The following is a 22,101-nucleotide window of genomic DNA, read 5'->3' on the forward strand; positions in this document are numbered from 1 at the left end:
TGGATAGCCGTTTCAAACCTAAGAACATTGAAATATCACTCTGAAATTCACGATCATCCTCAACGAGGTTTTCCTTTTGATTTTTATGACCTCTTCCAATGAAGTCAAGGTTTTAGCCGTGGATGCCGTAAACAATGAGCCCAATGTCGGACATGATCTTAGTTCAAGGGTTGTAAGGCTGGATAGAGTAAACGATCCTGAAAAAGCAGTTACTCATAAGCAAAACATTGCAATGCATATTAGAATCAATTATATAAATGTTAGGTCTACAAGTTACGCTTTGATTTTTAAAACATTATTTTTTTTTACTAAAACAACAAACAACCATCAAATCAAGTTAATAATGAAGAATATAAAATAATTCCAGGACAATATTCTTATGCTGATTCATATTATGACTGACCTTATCTTCTAATAATTTTATATGGAACTAAAATGTTAAAATGAAAATGTAATCTTCTTTGACCATTTGATGAATAATGTATGTAATGTTCTGACAATTAGATTGCTTAAAATTTTCATATATGACAATAGATTCACAATTTAAATGTGACTTGTAATTGTATATGTCAAATAACTTCAAATTACCCAAACACATACCTTATAAATTTTAACTAAATAATTATATAAAATTATAAGTGTAATATAAGAAACACACTTGTTGAATTAATTAAGTTCAACAATTTGATTCTTAAGGGAGGAATAGAGCTATTATTCATTTGCTAAAATTTTACGGAAACCCCACTTGATAAAATTAAATTATAATGATTATTGGCAATATTTGATATCAAGAAAAATTATCTGCCTTTAATCATTACTTATAATGATTGAGATTTAAAAGGAAAAAACCTGTAATGATTGCAATAAATCATATCAAGTGTTTATTTTAAAAAAGAAAAAAACATATCAACAGTTCAACATACTGTTACGAGTTTTTTTTTTTTCACGATGTCAATTGAATTCATGTTGAATGCTTTGTTTTGTCTAACCACAACTTTTGTTGAATATGCAGCCCATTACAACACATGTATACTTGCTACAAGCCTATAGCTGGAAACATACTTATGAAATGCAACATGGAATGTGTACCTGGAATTGCAGTACTTTCTGGGAAAATTTCCAATTGATTAGGTTCAAAATGAGGATTCAAAAACTGTTGATGTTGCTCATCTTGAATGATTTCATCTAATTCTTGTTTTTGATCCTGGTGTGCAAGTGGATAATTCATATCAGGTGTTGATGGGACAATATCCTCAACTATTTGATCTAGTTGATTGCAATCTTTTATCTTCAACACTTTCAGTTGAGGTAGGCCTCGAACAGTATTGGCTGAGAAGACATACTTTAATTCTCTACATCCACTTATAATCACTTCTTGAAGATTTTGGAAGATTGTGGATTGCACATGACTTTGGACAATAGCATGCGTGAAGAAAGATGTCAACTGTGCACAATTACTTAAATGTAGCTTCTCTAATTTCTCAAAAGGGCCACTAGGAGGTATACAACCATGCCATAAAACTCTTAATTGATCCATCTTGCATATTTTCAGCTTAAGCAACTCGGAGAAGAGAATTCCCACCTCACTCAAATGATTGCTAGTGTCAACCAAACACTCTATCTCCTTAGAATTACATATCTCGAGCTTATTCAACTCATGAATATCTCCTTTTTCCAATTGAAATATATCAGGGATTATATTTTTTGCACCTCCCTGAGTATTTGCTATGGATAGAACCTTTGCTTTTTTTGCCAAATCCTTAATCGCCTTATTTGATATGTGAAAACAGCTAAGCAATAGAGTTCTTTTATGGGAGATAAAATTTGCATCATCATCTTCATCATCTTGGCGTAGGCTTCCTAATTTTATTGTATACCATTGCAGTTCTTGGGGGACACTAAACGTGTTAGAGAATTTAATGGTGTTTTCATTGTAAACATCCCATTCTTGCTGTCTATTAATGATGCACAATTCTTCTAGCCGTGGGATTCTTCTGACCACATCAAAATTATTCGTCTCCATGTCACATTTATATAACATTAACGATTTCAAGTTGGTTAGTTGTGCAACTACACCATCATTTTGTAATTCAAGGAATGAAGGCAAATAACAATCAGACAATGCAAGGCACTCAAGTTTCTTCATATCACTTATAAATGAGATGTCACTTAATACCCAATTGCTAAGGATTAGACAACGAAGATTTTTCAATGTTTTAAATGTCATTGTTGACAATGGTAGTTTGTGCCACCCTCCATTGTCAAGATACATAACTCTAAGATTTTCCATTCTTCTGAAAATTTGATCTGATATTTCCAATTTTGTTTTTATGCAAAGAAACTCAAGACTGGAACAGTCCAAATCATTTGGAAATTTCACACACCATAGATATCTTACTGAAATTTGCTCCAAAGTCGCATCCTTCTCCAATTCGCACTTAATGACCTTATCCTCATTCTTTGCTATCAAGTGGGCTACATTGCGATGAAAATCGTGCATTTTGACACGTTCATGAAATGCATTCAACAATAAACAAGAACTCATGAGCTTAATTTTGGCCGCAATCACTTCACTCCTTGCCTCTTCATATGAGCGAACTTCTCCAACTACGCCTAACCCTATTGCGCATCTTGTTAAAAGTTCAGTTGGAATTTCATAATCTTCAGGGAATACAGAACACAACAAGAAAAGTGATTTGGCTTCTTCACTATCCAAATTATCGTAGCTCAATTGCAAGCATTTGTAGGGATCTTGCAAACCTTTTTCAATATTCATCGGCTTAGAACTTTTTAATCTACCCAATGCAACCCTCCATTCCACTTCAGCCTTGCCTTTCAAAGTGCTAGCAACAGCTGCAATGGCAACTGGCAGTCCTTTACATTCATTTGAAATTAATCTTGCCAAATGTTTTACGGTATCAGGGGTGCCTTCTGTTATAAGTGCTTTCTCTTGGAAAAGAGCCCACGCTTCTTCACTAGTTAAGATTGGCAAGTGAATCATTCTTTGGCAATCCATTGAAGTACAAACTGCTTCTGATCTAGTGGTAATGAGAACCTTGCAACCTTTATGGTGTTCAAAGAAGGGAATCCCTATGGCACCAAAATCAAGCTTCTCCCACACATCATCCAAAATCACTAGTAGCTTATTTTCTTGGGTTAATCTCATGCATAAGCGCTGGGCTCTCTCCCTTTCTCCCTTTTCATTTTCTGGAAACCCATACCCCATCGAACTAGCAATTTTTTCTTGGATCCTTGGAACATCTACTGTACTAGACACAGGCACAAAAAGCACTTTGTCAAAAAGATCCTCTGCTTTTGCTATCTTCGTTACTTCCATTCCTAACGTGGTTTTACCACAACCCCCCATCCCATACAAACCAATCATGGCAACCTCATTATCTTTCAGTGCTTCCATTAGTTTCTCATAAGAAGATTCTCTACTGTCAAAATTCATACATTTTTCCGAGAGAATATCAAGTGTGCTAGAAGGAAGTGTAGTATTGCGTTCAATTTGAATATATGGTCTACCTCTTTGAATGCGCTTTTCAAGGTCCCTAGTTTTATTTGCTAACTTCTTTCCTACACAGTATCGCCAAATCCAATTTGGAGAGTGCCCAAAACAACAACTTTTTTTTGTTCTTGCCTCTTTCAGCAACTGATTCACATTGTCTATGTCATTCTCAGCATCCTGTAGCCAGTGGTTAACAACTTCAGCAGTCGTTCTCGTTTGGTTATTGGCATGTGCAACAAATTTTTGGACATCATTTCTCGTTACAATCAAATTGCCCTCTTCTTTCTCAAGCTCTTCAATCAAATTGTTAAAATAACAAGGATAACGTAATTGATTTATTGCTCCGCACACTAAATCTCTTGAAATAGAAGATGCAAAACCGTAAAGGCATTCCATCAATTTGCTCCACTAAATGCAACTTTCTTTAACCTGAACAAAAGAGATGAACATGCTATACAGTAAGTTTATAATTAATTATAAAAATAAATTATACATATATATATATATATATATATTTCAACATATACTTATTAGATAAAAATAATTTTAAGATAATTTATTTTGTTTACAACTTTACATTGTCTAAAAAATCACTTTTATAGTAAAAAAAATAAGTTGTGGAGTTAGTTGTAGTGATTAGTTTTAATGTTTTATATTTAAGAGGTTTAAATATGTTGGAGATCCCTCAAATATACTCAAATTTCGTAACTGATCTCTCAAAAAATTTTGTTTCTCATTGGGTCCCTGAAACTTTGAAAGTTTTGTAGAAGATCTATGTCGTTAGTCTTCGTCCAAAACGTAATGGCATGTTCGTGAGTTGGACACGTGAAAGATACACATATGAAGCCATGTCAAACGTCCAAATACGTGAATTACACCCCAAATGCATGAACTACACCGTCTCCTCCTCCTTCGTCGTCACCTTCCTTGCCACTGTCACTAGCTTCCTCACCTCCCCCTCCTTCCACGACTCCATCGACACCGTCCTCCCCTCCTCCTTCCCTACCTCCTCGACTAGCTCTCTATCGTTGCTCCCCCCTCTGCCCCTCCATTTTTTATTTTTTTATTTTATTTTTTTCTTTCTCCCTTTGTCCTTTTCTCTTCGTCTTTTTTGTTGTCGATGACATCAAGACTGTTCATGGTTAGGTGTGGCATCCCACAAGATTTTTCCTCTTCACGGCAACAAACGCAAATACATCGACGTAGATTGTCTCCTTCTATCTCTTGTTCTGTGTCTTGTATTCTCGTCAACGGAAAAGATTGAACATCACAACGGCATCTGCATTGGCATCAATTCTTCTTGCGTGTGAGATGTTACTAGACATTGGAGTTTTTTAAAAATGGGTTTTTGCCTAAGGGTTTGACTTTTGTGAAACAATCATATCGGCAATGTAGGAGAACCATGGCGTCAAAACAACCAGATTAGGTGAGCACAACATCGTTTCGTCGTCGCTAAGCGTACTCTGAAGCCTCTACCCCCAACCAGAGCACCTGCTAGAGAATGATATGGCAAACCGCAAATGTGAAGAAGCAATGACTCTCTTCATACCTTTAGTTTTAAAAAATGTTATTTTCATTCAAACAAATATTTTAAAGATCTAAGAACACACTGATGAAGGGGACAATGGCAAAGGGAGAAAGAAAAAAAAATGAAGGGGCAATAGAGGGAGCAACAACAGGCAACGAACCAACCAAAGAGGAGGGAGGAGGTGGGGCGGGAGGAAAAGAGGGGGGAGGAGGTGGGGAGGTAGGAAGGGAGGACGGTGCATGTGGAGTTCACGTGTTTGGACGTCGACGATGTAGCTCATGTGTTTGAACGTCTGATGTGACTTCATGCGTGTATCGCTGATATGTCTAATTAACGGATATACCATCATATTTTGGATGAAAACTAATAGTAGAGATCTCTCACAAAACTTTTAAAGTTTCAAGGATTCAATGAAAAAATAAAAAAAATTTAAGGATCAATTACGAAATTCGAATATATTTCAGGGATCTCCAACTTATTTAAATCTATTTAAAATAATAAATTATTGGATACACAATAAAAAAAATGAAAAAAATAATTTAAAAACGATACAATAACTTTTAATCATAAGTTTTTAAGAAAATGTTATCATAAGGATTATTATGTATTGCTTATTGAGTTAAAGAAGTCACTTAAGTGAATTGAAAATTTAGAACAATATCTCTTAAACAAAATTATTCATAATTAATTACAAGAGGTGTGCTACATTTTAACGTGGAAATGAATTCCTAGGAATGGCTTTATCACTACTATAAAAAGAAAAAGGTCTTTAGGACGCGCATTTAAAGAGGATTTTCCAAAAATCGTCGTGATTTGGCTAGCTGTGGTATTTTTGTGAATAATTACAAATTTTCAAAGATCTTTTCAAATTTGAAATTAAACCCTCAAGGTCGGGTTTATAAAGAAACCGTTTCACGCAGTCCTCGCGTCCATTCATCTCCTCACATATTTTTCGTTTTCAATTTTTCATTCCCCACCGAAAAAAACTCTGCCGCCACGACGATCACTCCTCTGCCGCATTCGTGATCAAGGACCTGGTCGTGGACATGATGAACTTCTACACAAATTTAAGAGAATTTATGGTATGTGCTACAGTACTTGTTTATGGTAGTTATAGATGGTTTCACATTCCTGGAACCGTAATAAGATTTTGCTTAACTTTTAATTTGTCTTCTCTTCGCTGATGTGTATTGTGTTCGTTCTGCAGGTCCTCCGTAAAATGAATCACTCAAATATCATAAAGTTGAAAGAGGTTGTTAGAGAAAATAATGAACTATTTTTCATTTTTGAATACATGGTAAAAAACTCTTATTCTTCATTTTTGTTTGTTCATTTATGTTTTATAGTTTAAATATGTCGATTGTTGAATGGCTTTTAAACCTTAAGATTGAATAGTAATATGTTGTTGCTTTATCCTGTAAAAGCTAAAAGAATAAATTACTGATAGAGAGAATAAGAGGAAAAACAATTAATAGCAAATGATATTGTATTAGAATTCAAGACAAAAAATGGTACAGAAAAATATCTAAACACACTAATATCTTGGCTTGTTTCCATTAAACCCATTTCAACAGCCTAGAAAGAAGCAAGGGGCTAGGGCTGCGCCTGATATATTAATGTTTGCCACAAAATGTGGTACTGTTACACGATTCTCAGTGCTACATATATATTTACTGGAAAAATTATTTACTACTATGTAATTTATCCAGAACTCTTCAGTATCCATAATTAAGGTTGAATGTTCTGTATTGATCCTTGCTTTATCAGATATTGCTTGACAGTGACACTAGATTTCATCTCTTAAGGATTGTAATCTTTATCAATTAATAAAGGAGAGAGAAAAGCCCTTTTCAGAGGAAGAGACAGGGTGCTTTATGAGGCAACAAGGACTTAGTCACATGCACAAGAAAGGATTCTTTCATCGGGATTTAAAACCTTGTTAGGCATATATATGATTTCATTTAGCAAATTTCTGATGGTATATTATGTTTATACTTTCCAGTTCAATCTGTCTAAAAAGTCATATGGATCTTGATCTTTTGGGAATGTTTTCTGCTATACTGAGAATTTACTGGTAACAAATGATGTTTTGAAAATTGCTGATTTTGGACTGGCTAGAGAAGTATCATCGATGCCTCCATATACTCAGTCTGTTTCCACACGGTGGTGAGTCATATTCCTTTATGTCATCTTATTAGTCTGTCCTTTTTATTTTCACATCTGTAAATAAATTTCTATATGGACATAATTAAAATTATTGCATTTTTTATTTTTGGAATTCAGGTATTGAGCTCCGGAAGTTTTGTTGCGAGCCCCTTGTTATACTCCTGGTGTTGGTATGCATAAGTCTTCTTTTTTTTGTTGCGAGCTGGTGTTTATTTTTGGGAGCTATCATGGATTGGTTTTGGAGGCAAAAGTTAAAATTTGTAGTTTCTGCTTCCTTAATCTGGTTTTTGCATGGGGTCTCCTAAAAGCAAACCCCAACACTATTTGCATGAGATCCTAGTCCTTCAACGAAATTTATTTGTATAATACATTTCTTATACCGTATGGGTTATCTGAGTGCACTGAATGCTCATAAATACCCCTCCTAAAAATATTAGGACATTAAAACATATCTCTTATAAAGTACTCAAGTGTTTGACTAGGTCAAATACTCTTATCACCTTTTCATTTAAGGTGATCTCTCCGCATAAGTATTCAGGTGTTCGATTAAGTCAAGTATATATCCAAATACTCTAAATCACCTTGTCACTCAAAGTGATCTTTTTGCATAAGTATTAAGTATTCGGCTATGTCAAATAAGATAAGAACAAAGAGGAACTTTGATATTTCAAAAGTATCACTTTCATCTTACTTTTTCCACTCCAAGTGAAAAAAAAGGTGAGATAAAAGGGATATTTTTTTACTTTAGTTGAGTGCATATTTTTGTTCTACTTTTTTCAGAAATCTCAGGAATACTAATTTCAGCGATGTATTAAAAAAATAACTATATTACCAAAATTAGTTTTCATGTTATTTTTTATTCATTATGATGAGAAATTAGTTTCAGCAATGTATTAAAAAAATAACTATATTACCAAAATTAGTTTTCATATTACCAAAATTAGTTTTCATGTTATTTTTTTACTTTTATTGAGTGCATATTTTTGTTCTACTTTTTTCAGAGATCTCGGGAATACTAATTTCAGCGATGTATTAAAAAAATAACTATATTACCAAAATTAGTTTTCATGTTTATTTTTGGGAGCTATCATGGATTGGTTTTGGAGGCAAAAGTTAAAATTTGTAGTTTCTGCTTCCTTAATCTGGTTTTTGCATGGGATCTCCTAAAAGCAAACCCCAACACTATTTGCATGAGATCCAAGTCCTTCAACAAAATTTATTTGTATAATACATTTCTTATATCGTATGGGTTATCTGAGTGCATCGGATGCTCATAAATACCCCTCCTAAAAATATTAGGACATTAAAACATATCTCTTCTAAAGTACTCAAGTGTTTGACTAGGTCAAATACTCTTATCACTTTTTCATTTAAGGTGATCTCTTTGCATAAGTATTCAAATATTCGATTAAGTCAAGCATATATCCAAATATTCTAAATCACCTTGTCAAATAAGATAAGAACAAAGAGAAACTTTTATATTTCAAAAGTATCACTTTCATCTTACTTTTTCCACTCCAAGTGAAAAAAAAGGTGAGATAAAAGGGATATTTTTTTACTTTTGTTGAGTGCATATTTTTGTTCCACCTTTTTTAGAGATCTCGGGAATACTAATTTCAGCGATGTATTAAAAAAATAACTATATTATCAAAATTAGTTTTCATGTTATTTTTTATTCATTATGATGAGAAGGAAAAAAATAAAAAATAAAAAATCCATATCCACTTGTTCTTGTTTTTATTTTATCTATAGGTACCAAAGAATAAGCAGATCTAGTAGCCCTGGGTGGACGGACCATTGATTTGGATTTTGGACTGAACATATCCATGCAAATAGGAAATGAGCAAACGTAAGCTTACCTCTCTTGCAGAAGATTCAAGGAATTGAGTTATATGCAGAGATTGGTGAGAAACAAGTGTTGATCGATGACTTTACAAGCAAGAGACGGTGAAATCTACGACAGTTGCGTTACACCAAAAACATATATATGATCTGCAGACTCAAAGAAAATTATTAGAATACAGAAACCGCAAAAGTTGCAAATTAAACAACTTGCTGCCATATTTAATATATACTCACCACCTTCAGAGTTGAATTTCATTGCTCGAATCTCTAAAGAAACAAGAGAATCTTCATTCACGATCCACTGCTGCAAAGACGATTGCTAGCGCTACTATACCGACACCATCAACTAATCATTCATTCTAAAAAAGCAAGTCTTGAGTCTTTTGTCTTATTCATGCTATACAAGCTTAAGTCTTGGTCTTCTCTTTTTCATGAATTATTATTATTATTATTATTATTATTATTATTATTATTTATTAAATTGAAAATGACTCATTCACTTCCTTTAGTTTTGGGTCAGGCCTTTTCTTTCTGTGCTGTGAAGATGTGACTTTCGTATTAATAATTAATCAATTGAGCTAATAAAATAATTATGTTATAAAATAATTAATATTATTATATATAATACTAAAAAATTTAATATATATTTAATGCACATATAAGTTTAGATAATAACTTTTATGATAGTTAATTTTTATTTAATAATTAATTTTTTTACATATAAATTTTTATTAAACTTATACTTTTTATTTAAAAATTTATATATGTAACAAAATTCATTACTAGATTAAAATTAGTTATAATAAGATAAAAAATAGAAATCTATTTCATGTAATAATTATAAAAAAAAAACTATAATTAAAAAACATTAAAGAGTTATAGAAGGGACTTAAGAGGATACCGAGCTCACCAAATACATTGCCAATCACAGAGAAAGGGGATGGAAGTACTAGAATCTCACACTACTAAAGAGTTATAGAAGGGACTCTCAACTCCCTCCCTCCCTAGATTAGTAGATTATATATTCTTATGATCAATTAAAGCATTGTAAGTTACAACTTACAACACTAAAATCCCGAGTTGCATTTTGAAATTTTTTCACATCTAGAATATCGTTTTGGAAAATGCTAAAATTTTACATTTGTAAAAAAAATATCTTTTAAATGTATTTTTTTATTTTTCAAATTTAATTTTCAGATTGTCAAATTTAACTACCTGTATAAATAAATTATTAAAATAAAATTTAACGGAAACAAATGGAGAGTTTACTTAGAATAACTAGGAGTACAAAAAGAAACTCCCTAATTGTTTTAAGTTGCAAGTAGTTTAATTATACAAAAGATTATAATTAAGTTAAGTCCAATATTAAAGACTCTTTCTTTTCTTGTTCTTATCCATATAACTAAGTCCTGAGTTGTGACGCACTACGGAGGACATAGTCAATCTTTCGACTTTATCTTCCATACTTTTAAGGCATTCTTGTTCTTCTACCAGACTCTATTAATGTTGTTGAATTGACTTTGTTTATATATAATAGTGTTTGGTGCAAAGCCAAATATAATTGATCATCATCATTTTTTATTTATTGAACGGTTGAAATCAAACTTATAATATATTCTTCATTATTTATTTATTTATTTTAAAAAAATCCAGCCTTCTTAGTTTTTATACACCACGCTTTTTGTTTTTTTTTTTAAATATTCGTTTTAAACACGAGGAAAATTGCTAATAATTTGTAAATGATATGTTTAGAATATGATGAAATTCAAGATTCATTTCATAGTTTTCTAACTCCTGACGTTTCTTATTTATATTTTTTAAAATTATTATTTTCTTTTATAATTTTCTTAAGAAAATAAATAACTAAAACTAATTATTATTTTTGTTGGAAAATGTTATTCTAAATAAGTATTAAAAGAATGCAAATACTGGGCCTTATTTCTATTTCACTCAGTTGCGTCATTGACTCCTATTAGCTATTTGCACCTCGACTATTGCAATTTCGGAACCTTTCGCTTCGAGTATTTTTCTCCGGGACATAATACAATAGGTGGTTCAAGCTCTATGTGGAACAAGAAAAGTAGAAAACCAAGCTACGTGAAAATATTGCAGCATACAATACCAGAAACAAAACACTCATGAATAGCATAGTAGTTGCAGAAGTCTTCCATTTGAGTAAACAATTAACAACATAGTAGCCTCCGAAAGATGATAAATTTGGTCCTTTAAAAAAGCAATAAACAATGAAAATCCTCAAGACTCAAGAGGGGATTTCTAGCAGCCATGCGATTGTGCTCAAATTGGCTACAATTATAAGCGACCTCAAATAATTCTTGCCGAACTTTGCTTTGATCTTCCACCATTTTTCTCACATTTTCAAGCTCCTTTTTGTACCCTATAGTTTCTGCAATGCATTTCTTCTTTTCCTCTCGCAGAGATGATAAGGCAGCCTCACAGTCTTTCATTTCTTCCTTCAAAACTTGTTCCTTCTGCTGAGCTTCATCCATGAATGTCCCTGCCTCGGATATTTTGGAAACAAGAGTTAATGGCTACCTCGTCCTCATTCCGATGAGCTTCAAGCACTGCCAACTTGTCAGTGGTAGCAAAACCTTGCTTGAAGGAACATAGAATGCTTGGGAACTCTTTGTGCATGGTGTCTATAATATCTTCAAGTCCATCTGATAGAGTTGCATTTTTGAAAGGAAGGTTGGACAAGAAATTAAGTCTTTTTGCCATAATTTTGTGAGATCCTCCATTTTGTGGCACTAAAGAGCGTCCACAAACATTGCAAATGAAAGGCAGCTTGGAATTGCTTAAAAAGTTCCTCTGCTTCTAATTTTTATAAGCAGAAAGATCACAGACAATGGTAATCTCCAAGTTTAACTTAAGCAAGGTATCTTAAATTACTTCCCGTAAGATCCCAAGATTTTTGGTGCAATGGATGCAGTTTCACACCGGTTTTGCTTACTTTGTGTTATAAGGTGTTAAATCAATATTACTTCCAGTTCTTTTTCTTGCATTGTAGATAATCTCTTGGTACTCTCTTTACTTATTTTCAGTTTTACACGATACTCTATCTTGTTTTAAGAGTTTTGTCCCTGATGAATTTGGTTTTTATAAAAATCTTCCTTTTGTTTTTTACAAAGCAAGGACTGTATAATGTATACTTTATCTGTATACTAATATTGAAAAAGGAATTAGGCATCCCCCTCCCTCTTTGGCTTTTATAAAGTGAAAAGTCTAACTATATCACTTTTTTTTCTCAATCAAACTACAAATTGTACATAAAAATCCGGGAGCTACAAAGTGATTTCACAACAGAAGACAAGAAGAGAACAACCAAGTTATTGTTGATGGTAAACTAATCTAACCATAATATACACGAGAATTAAAATTACACGAGCAGTACAGTTTTTAACACATTGTCACATACATTTAGACATTTAACACTAGAAAATTGGTAACACCATAAAGATGGTTCAATTTCTGAATGGTTAGCAGCAAGCCAACAACACTGGTCTTTGAGTTGCAGGTTTTTCACAAACTCTTTCTGGTGCCATCGTAACTTGTGTCTTGCTATTGAGACTCCAATTATTCAAAACTCTAGCATAAGTTGAATCCATTTTTAGAGTTATCTAATATGATATATATATTCCAACAGTTTGAAAATCTCATGACTTTTTTGTGTTAGTTCCTCTGCTGATGATTAGCTGGAATTGGAAATTGCCTTTCTGCTGATGTCACGTGCAATCTCAATGCAAGCCTGATCAACCAATCCCCAGAAATAGTTGACTATTGTTTTCTGCAATCTCTTTTGAAGCTCCACCTTGATAATATTGTGTTGTTTTACTAAGAGTAATGAGACTGAATTACGTAAATGTGCTGCTTTCCTAGCATTGTATATTCCCCTACTCTCTGTTCATCTGAAGCAACATTGTTCTCGGACTATCCAACATATATTAGCTAAGAATGACAATCTTCTATCGAATAGAACTTTACAAAAGCCAGTGACTATATATTATGACATTGACAATTGATCGTCAATGCATGCATGACTCAGCTTTAGTCTTTAAGAAGCAAAATCTTGATTCTCGAGTATTCAAGTGAACTCTTGTGCTTTATATCTGGCATGAAAATAATATGTAACACATCAAACATCAATAACCATTAAGTCACTGTCATGCTTCTAAAATAAATCAAATTGCCAAAATAAAATATGCCAGGAGTTTTGTTAGCACATACTTATGCTAATAAACCCATGCATGGATGCAGCTTTTACCTTAAAAGTAATATTGCTGCAGGTATCCTATGATTTGATTGATGAACGTAGTGTATATATCATGTAATATTCTTATCCCTTGAACTCACCTAAACAATATATGCCTCGGGTTTGATCGTCTGAGTGATAGAATGATACATCTGAGTTTGTAAGCTGATTGATGAATGTATCCTATAAGCTAACACAATGACAGAACGATACATCTGAGTTTATATTGACCATTGACCGCAGTCAGAGCCAAATTTGAACATTGTCATATCAGCATGTAAGGTGGTCAGTCTTTTTTGAATGTACAGTCTAGTATGGCTCCTCTGAAACTTTTGAACATTGTCATACCCATGTCCATCCATTACCGTTGAAATGGTTGGCACTAACTAGAATACATACTTTCACATCCATTCTACTGGCACTAGTTAGAACAAATACGTGTAACTTCATCAAATGAATGGATTTCACGTCCATTTTAGGCACATATGAGTATGACTGTATGACCAAATGGACCGCTTGCTGGCTCTGTCGTAGTTTCAATAGCAAGAAAGTGTCACTGCCACAGCAGTTCTGACAAGCTATGTCAAGCCAATCACGAGGTTGACAAATTGAAAAGTTTGTTATCTAACATGTAGCATTATAAGTGTAGTTTCAATAAGAGTAAACACTAACTTTGGTAGTCATCACTCAAAAGGTTATCAACGTTTTTTATACTAAGCTCAACAATTTGTTTTGGAAGCCGTTAGCATTCGGTTCTGAAAAGGAGGACCAGTGACCTCAAATTAACAATTTTCTGCATACTTGCTCACTTGCATACAATACAATACAATACAATAATCCTCTTAATTCTTTTTTTCTCTCTTTAAAGTTGTTGGATTTAAAATTAATTTCAGCCTTTAATTGAATGAATTCTTTACCAACCAGTAAAAACTGGTCGGAAATAGAGTTACAAGCAGGCAATCTGTCCTGACCTCTCTCACAAGAGTTACAGAGAAGAAACTTTACCGAACAAGCAATCACTAGATCTTAAAGTCTACTAGACAAATGTTACAAAATAAAATTTCACCTTCTAAAACATCCGTTGTTAATATCTCATCGGTCTCTAACCAAGTGAGACATAGTGTACAGTTAAATCTAAAATACTCTGGGAAGAATGCTAAAGCACAACCCAAATAATTGTTTTTACTATTGCATAACCTACAAAGCATTAGGTTCTGTAGCAGCATGAAGAAGCTCATCTGGAGTTGCAGCCGGATCAAGGTCCCAACACCTTTCAGGCAAATTGCTAGCCTCCCCCTTCAGCAACCAAGAAGGCACTTGATGTGAAAAGCACAACATCTCTCTTCTGGGTATCCATTTTATGGCACTCTTGTCTGTATTACTCTGATATACAGTTTTAAATCCAGCCAACTTAATAAGAGGACTAACACAAACACCAAGTTCCTCAGAGTAATCATCCAGCACCTCAACCATTTCATACTGATGCCTCACTTCATCTGGAGTAGATCTGTTCCAATCCGGCGACCAATTTCGATACACAGCCCAAATATCTCCACTTCTGGGATATATTCGAACGCAACCACCTCGACCAGCCTTCTCCTTACTTAGAACATGAGAAAATATGTTAACTTGATCAACAGCATCTGAATTAAAAGCCCTGAAATTTCCACAAGATTTGGTAAAACCTGAATCAAGCCAGTTTACTGAGCCAAACTCACTATCAGTTTTGGAACTCAAGTAACTGATGTGAATCTTAAATGGATTGACAGACACAACCTCACGGATCATACAATACAACCGTGGCATTCCATCTTCCTCATCATACAAGGCCCATATTTGCTTTGGCCTGAAGCATTCCTCTGACCTATCTTTGTCAAAGTCATGAAAGTCAGAATCTGGAACAGTAATTGAGATTGGACCAGTTTTCCCATTCTCTAACTGTAGACCAGAAACAATCGGAGCTGCTTTTCTACATGTCTCTCTTTTTACTTGACCAACTTCAGCTTGTGATTTTTCTTTCTCATTCAGAGCTGCAGCTGCTGTTGCTGCTGCTTCAGACGACAACCTCATCTCCTCCAGTTTCTTCCTGATTTCTTTCCTGGCTTTCTCAATCAACAATTTTCTTGCGTCAAAGGCCGGTGCCATGGAACACTGTTTGGTTTGAACTTCGACTGTGCAGGAAGGCTTTTGGCCATGTCCCATGCTATCATTTCCGTTAGCCACTATCGACTCTGAAGCACGTTTTGAACCCTTTTCATCATAGCCATTTCTGAAACTGGCTCCCACAACAACTTTCTGTTTCTTGTCAGGTCTACTTAGTTTATCTTCCTGTGGTTCACTACAGGAGAATGGTACGTCTGAATTTGTATTGACCATAGTCTCTACCATGTGATGTCTCTTATCAGCTCCTGACTTGACTTTTGGTCTTCCCCTCTTCACATTTCCATTGGCCTGATGAACAGAATCAGCAGGTAAGGTAGCTGATCCATTTTGGTTGACAACTCCAGCAGAGCCCCACTGAAATGAAACGTTTGGAACGTACTCATATCCATGTCCAGAATGGTATCCTGTGACCCCATTCCCATTGAAATAGGGGGCACTAGTTGGAACATATGCAACTCCATCAAATGAATGACTTCCATACCCATTTCCTGCTACATATGACCAAGGACAATATGGAAACGAACCATTTGCTGGGGCCGCCCCAGTTTCAACAGCAACAAAAGTGCCACGACAGTTCTTACAAGAGAGTCTTTTATTCACATACTTGCGCAGATACTCATACTGAACCTTACAAGAGGTGCAGATTGTCCAAAAGGTGTCAAGCCCACCACAAGGGGTTGACAAATTGGAACACTTGTTATAACCTGCGGCCCCTGTAGCATGGGCAGGAGACAAATTCGTCTGGTTAGTCCCACCCAACTGCACATTTCTCTTGAGATCATAAGAACTGCGCATAGCACTATCTGATAGCCAAGTCCAAGCCTCAGAAATAAGCTTAAATGCCTCATCAGCTCCCACACATTTGTTCTTATCTGGGTGAAGCAACACCGCCAACTTCTTGTACTGTTTCTTTACAGCCTCCTTATCTGCAAAAGGTTTTAATCCAAGAATCGAATAGTAATCTAGCTCACCATTATGTTTGACCTCAGAAGCAATGTAAACTTCAAATGTGGCCACCATTTGAGATATACCCTCCAATCCTGGACAGAGCGTTTTAGCCTTTACAGCATAGTTTTTTGCACCGGCAAAGTCTCTCAGAGCAAAGCGCTTTTCAGCAATCTCTATCGCTTTAAGTGCTTCCTCCTTGTTTGCTTCCATGTAGGAACAAAAGATCACTTCACAACTGAACTCTTGAAACAGAAACTACGACCAGCCCAACATCTTTTCCAATATCATACATAACCTCGTTTCCATGTCTGCAAAAGTTTTGGAACAAAAAAGCCAAGTAAGTAATTTTAATTTTAAAACTCACAAAACTTTCATCTGAGATCCAAAGACACCATCTCAAAATATTTCACAAAATTAAACAGACACAAATGCCAACATCAATCTAGAACTTATGCTCCCTATTGTTACCGAGAAACCAAGCACCCTCCATCCCAAATACGCCTAAATTGAGGAATAAAACGAACAGATCGTGGCATTTAGTTGATTGAAACACAATTTTTTAATTTTCCACATAAAGCATTAAACTTTGCTTTCTCGTCTATTTCCTAAATCTTCCAATATCAAAATCAATAAAACATTTATCAACGGGTAGAGGTGACCCATCTTTCAATCAGCACCCAATTCACCTAAATTTGACAAAACCTAAAACTTTTGCGCATAGATCGAAAGTCTTAACTAAAACCCCCAAAATTTATACTCATAATTTAAATTTATTCGAAAAAAAAAGGCAGATGCAATAAAAATAAGCACAACAATTAAAAAAAAAAAAAAAAAGACTAACTGAGATTGGAGACGATAATGGGGAGTTGAAGAAGAGCAAGATCGCCACGTGTAGTTGCGAGATGAAGCAAAATTGGGTGTGAATCTCACTTCGCTAAAAACGGGAAAACACAAAACCCAATTTGTATGGACACAGTGGTGTGTGGTAAATGGTAAAGGTGAAGCCTTTGCTCTGGAAAAACAAAAACTGTGAAGGAAGGATTCGGGTGGCCCTCGGATCCGAAGTGGGTCCGATTCGGCGCAAGGTGGCGGCGATGAATAGGAGCTTCCGACAATCGCCGATCAGAAAGAGAAGAGACCAAAATAAAAATAGGAATTATTATAAATAAAATGATGATAATTTTCAGAGCAAGTAAACGCTGTTATTACTGAGGTAGTTGGAACAAGCTAACGTGCACCGTAGGTGCGTAATGACTAATGACTGCATGGCAAATTTATTATTATTTATTATTTCTTTAAAAAAAACTACTGGTATTTTCTTTTGTTTTATGTTTCACTTTTTTTTTTATTGCATCTTAAATTTATTTTAAACTTATATATTTTGCGGAAGTTGGAAGTTAGAGACTGTGTTCTTTAGTTGGTGTGAGGTTGGATGATGATTTGGAGAATTATCAGTGATGGGCATTGGGCATCTTGTGAATGCTCCACATTGATTATTTTATATTTTATTTTTAAAAACAACAAAATTATTTAATATTTTCCCATCTTATGAAAAAGAAAATTAATATAAGATATTATAAAACTATTTAAAATAACCCACTAGTCTAATGATGCAGGATTTAATATAACATTGTTATTTTTGACAGTTAATAAACATAATTTAATTAATTAAATCTTATAAATAAGAATGAATAAAATATTAAATTCAAATTTGTAATAATTGGTAATCGGGTGTATAATCTATCTACTTTTATTTTAGTAATCTAAACTTCTTCTTTTTTGTGTGCTTCACTTACTACTTTTTTACACACAACAAAGAATTACTTTATTTCTTCTTCTTCTTTTGGATGCAACATTTTTAACCATTTTATTTCACTTGGGTTTACAATTTCTAACCAGTTTGGTGCAATTGAACTTGCAATTTTTTAGGTTGAGTTCTACTTAAGACTTCTGAGTTCTGACTTTGATTTCAAGTTGTCAATGTCAAATAATTTGGACTTAACCAGCAAAAGTATGGGGTCTCTGAAAAATTTATTTGGGCTATCGGGGAAGGCCCAACGACATTCGTCCATGAAAGTAACAACCAAATTAATGTAATGATGGTGACCAAAAAAAAATTAATGTAATGATGGACCAAAACAAAATTAATGTAACGGTTGAAACTTGAAATGAAATGATGTTAAGTACAGAATCAAACGGACAACAGTTGAATCTTGAAAAATCTGGTTGTGCCAAAAATTGAAGTGGTTGGATTGGATGCATACTTTGAGTCAATGATCACAGTCACATGTTTGATTGTCCACTGGGTTGATTTTGTTTGCTCTGTCTCAATCAAGAAGAAGGACACTTGTTTTTTCTTTTTTCGTATTCCTCAACACTACTCATACTGTAAAATAATCTTTTACGGAGGTGAATTAAATTAATCAACGAAGGAGATGGAAGTTTTGATTTTGACATTTGAAAATTTTGTGGCCTTACCCCGCCATTTCAAAAATAGACTATTCAGCAACAAAAAAAATTCACCTTGATTTGCCCGTCTTATTGAATATGATTATCCACTAATAAGGCTCTTTCCAGGAGAAAAAGAAAACAGAATAATGTATAATCCCATCAATTAAACAAAGAGAATATTCCAAATTAATATTGAGATTTGAAATCCTTGTGTCCCCCTCAAGACATTTTTTTCTTAATGGAAAAAGTAATCGTGAGAAGAGTATGTGTTCATGATTTTTTTTTATAGTAATTTCATATTCTAAAGTTAAAACTGAAGAGCCATTTGATTTACATTTATTTTTAAAATTTGACGTGATATCATGTTTTTTCCATGATTCATATCATTAAAATATTACACTTTATGCCCGCTTTGTATCCGTTTAAGAGTATTTGAAATGTATTGTAGAATTTGCTAATTACAAATATTCTCAACCGTTCATTAAGTTTATATATTTGAATGTCTCATCAGTAAAAAAAAAAAAATAGTACCATCTTTGTTTTTTGTTTTCTTTTAAGATGGTATCATCTTTGTTTTTACTTATATCAATAACTAAATTTTTTCTATGATTGTCTCAAAATTATATGCTTATTAACTTACTAATTAAAAAGCTTAGTCTTTGATAGTTTCCGTGAAAGTTACGAATTAAGATTCGCTAGCAATGGACTTTAGTGCATGTAGGTTTGTTTTTAAATTTAAAAAACTTGCCTGTAGAATAAATATGCCTTTAAATTAGCTAGGTTGAACTTTTATAAAAGTTATACTAAAACTTAAAAGACTAATTAATATCAAAGTAAATAAATCATGTTCTTTATTTGAAAATATATTTGATATGACTGGTAGATTCGAGGTAAAACTTAACCTATTTTCACTTCCTTTCGAAGACAACAATTGAAGTTTTTATAGTGACATAAATTAGGTGTATTTCTAACTTTATATATATATATATATATATATATATATATATATATATATATATATATATATTCAGTAAAAAAGTATTTGTATCTATTTTAATGTCAGTTTAGTTTTAACAATTATAAATTTATAATTATACATAATATCAGTAAATATTTAATAATTTGTTAATTTTTTTGGAACAAATTTTTACAATAATAAACGAGTGAGAGAAATTAAAAAGAAGAAAAACATATAGAAGGAATGGTGTAATAAAAAGAGATAAAATAAAAAAGTGAAAGTGTACGTAAAATTATGGTAAATTTTTGTTATAGAAATAACATTACTCTTTTGAGGGGGAAAAAACACATTGTTACTGAAAAAGTTAAAAAGTGAATTATCTCTGGGCCTTTGGAGTGTAAGAATAACACTTTCTTTTTAATTACGAATAACACTTCTAAACTGGGCTTAAGTTCCCAATTACTGTAATAAATTATAAATAGTTAATAGAATATCAACCGTACTATCCCAATATTAGAAGAATTAAAAAAAATTACATAAATTAAAAAGATGCTAACCATGTGCATTGATTAATTACTAACTTCGCTGTAAAGAAAAAAAAAAGTAATTTGAAGGAAGGAAGCAAGGAGGGCAACTACAAAAAAGAAAAAAGGAAAAGGTTCCTAGTAAAATCAAATTAAAGAAAAAAAGAATAATTTTAAATCCTCAAACTTCATTCTTCTACAAATTTAACTACTATCTTTTGTGGTAAGTTTTTATATTTTTAAGATATTAAATACATATTTGCATTCAATACTTACTATAAAAACTAGTAAGATGATGAAGTTGGATGATATATAACATTACTCAGGAAAAAAAATGGAGGGCGATGATAGGAAGTAATAAAGCAAAGTTTAAAATAGAGTACTAGTTCAACTAATTAAACCTTGGTTAACAAAAAATCGATTGATTGTCAAATGAACTAGCTAGCCTCATAGACACAAATAAAAGATAATGACCCATTCATCACTAATCCGCGCTTATCACAAGCTTTTTATTGATATGTCCTTTTAAAAGAAGGTATAAGATTGATATAATAACAAGGAAAAAGAAAATGAAAAAAAGTTAATAAGTTTAAATTTATTGGTAACAAAAATTAATAATATTAACCATTAATATTTGTTGAAAGAAAAAGAGTAAACAAGTTTAAATTTATGGGTAACAAAAATTAATAATAATTATAACAATTAATATCTACTGATAAAAAAAAAATCTATTACAATATAATATAACAAAAATATGAGAAAATTAAGAGATAAGAATAAACAAACAAATTGGTGATATTTTAGTTTGGTGTATGGTAGACAAATCAATACCAGGGCAGTGCTTCTTATTTTGATAGCAATGACTGGGCAAGGCTGCCAGGGCAGGGACCAAGATTTGATTTTTTTTTTCTTTTTTGTATGATATCAAAGGAATAATGAGAAATGGTGGAAAAATTAGAGATGATGAGATCAGACGTTGACAGTGTTGCAGAGGAACATGAGGGACGATGCGGACGCGTCGCTGGGGATCCTTCCACTCTCGAGCCTCTCGTAGCTGTCAATGCAAAACAAGGAGAGCGAGAGCTGCACCTCGTGCCGAGTCCACACTCGCTTCCTCACCCGCTCCGAGTTTCCGAGTCGACTCAGCACCGGTCTCACGCACACCATGTACAGCCGCTTGTACCCGCCCAGCGCCACCACCACCGCCCTCACCGACGCCGTCGGCGGTGACGACACGTGGCGGAAGCACAGGTGCTCCCACAGCGAGTCGTCGTTGCGCGTGAGGCTGCACCACAGCCGACACACGCACGCCGCCACGCCCAGCGAGGGACCGTCGAGGCGTTTAAGGATTTCCCGGAGAATGTCAATGTTGTCGTTTATGAAGAACCGAGGTCGTTTCTCTTGCTCTCTGCGGTGCTGCTGCTGCTGCACCATAGTCGCGGACATGCACGATATTATTCACACAGAGAGGAAAAGAGAAAGAGAAAGAGAAAGAGAAGATTTATCTAGCTAGATAGTGGAAGTGGAATGGTTGGTTTAAGATGAAAGTGTGGCATGTGAAAGATGAAGCAGCATAAATGTGGGGTAACGATATTAGGTTTCTTGCAGTGAAACTGTATTTGGATTCTCTAGGTAAAGTCCTAAGTTTTATTTTAATATATAATAAATATAATTATAAGGAAAGACTTATTAAGAGATAAAATTCCACTAAATAGATTTTTAACAAAAGATTAATTGTTG

General features: G+C 33.7%; 3 protein-coding genes and 1 long non-coding RNA gene across 6 annotated transcripts; 1 reads left to right on the top strand and 3 right to left on the bottom strand.

The window, feature by feature from the left end:
- Nucleotide 1: 1 nt before the first annotated feature.
- Nucleotides 2–9,441, bottom strand: LOC114383360 (disease resistance protein SUMM2-like). 2 transcript variants are annotated; one of them, XM_028343021.1, is made up of 4 exons: nucleotides 9,288–9,441; nucleotides 9,065–9,197; nucleotides 1,090–3,940; nucleotides 2–197 (listed from the first exon to the last, which is right to left on the bottom strand). In XM_028343021.1, the coding sequence occupies exons 3-4, from the start codon at nucleotides 3,905–3,907 to the stop codon at nucleotides 19–21; spliced, it is 2,997 nt and encodes a 998-aa protein (XP_028198822.1). In that variant the 5' UTR covers nucleotides 3,908–3,940; nucleotides 9,065–9,197; nucleotides 9,288–9,441; the 3' UTR covers nucleotides 2–18. The 2 variants fall into 2 exon arrangements, with proteins under 2 accessions (XP_028198822.1, XP_028198821.1); XM_028343020.1 differs by having other exon boundaries at nucleotides 9,285–9,441.
- On the top strand, nucleotides 5,865–9,078 carry LOC114383364. 2 transcript variants are annotated; one of them, XR_003660496.1, is made up of 5 exons: nucleotides 5,865–6,121; nucleotides 6,247–6,336; nucleotides 6,845–7,205; nucleotides 7,323–7,375; nucleotides 8,958–9,078. It is a non-coding gene; the product is annotated as an uncharacterized LOC114383364 (long non-coding RNA). The 2 variants fall into 2 exon arrangements; XR_003660495.1 differs by lacking the exon at nucleotides 8,958–9,078 and having other exon boundaries at nucleotides 5,867–6,121; nucleotides 7,323–8,090.
- A 4,752-nt stretch (nucleotides 9,442–14,193) lies between the features above and the next one.
- On the bottom strand, nucleotides 14,194–17,622 carry LOC114384547. The gene is made up of 2 exons (XM_028344240.1): nucleotides 17,270–17,622; nucleotides 14,194–16,736 (listed from the first exon to the last, which is right to left on the bottom strand). The coding sequence occupies exon 2, from the start codon at nucleotides 16,636–16,638 to the stop codon at nucleotides 14,515–14,517; it is 2,124 nt and encodes a 707-aa protein (XP_028200041.1). The 5' UTR covers nucleotides 16,639–16,736; nucleotides 17,270–17,622; the 3' UTR covers nucleotides 14,194–14,514.
- A 3,433-nt stretch (nucleotides 17,623–21,055) lies between these two features.
- Nucleotides 21,056–21,962, bottom strand: LOC114384589 (F-box protein SNE-like). Its single transcript, XM_028344297.1, has one exon. The coding sequence runs from the start codon at nucleotides 21,805–21,807 to the stop codon at nucleotides 21,331–21,333; it is 477 nt and encodes a 158-aa protein (XP_028200098.1). The 5' UTR covers nucleotides 21,808–21,962; the 3' UTR covers nucleotides 21,056–21,330.
- Between the last annotated feature and the right edge of the window lie 139 nt (nucleotides 21,963–22,101).

Source organism: Glycine soja, chromosome 14 (genome assembly GCF_004193775.1).
Source record: "Glycine soja cultivar W05 chromosome 14, ASM419377v2, whole genome shotgun sequence".
Taxonomy (NCBI): Eukaryota; Viridiplantae; Streptophyta; class Magnoliopsida; order Fabales; family Fabaceae; genus Glycine; species Glycine soja.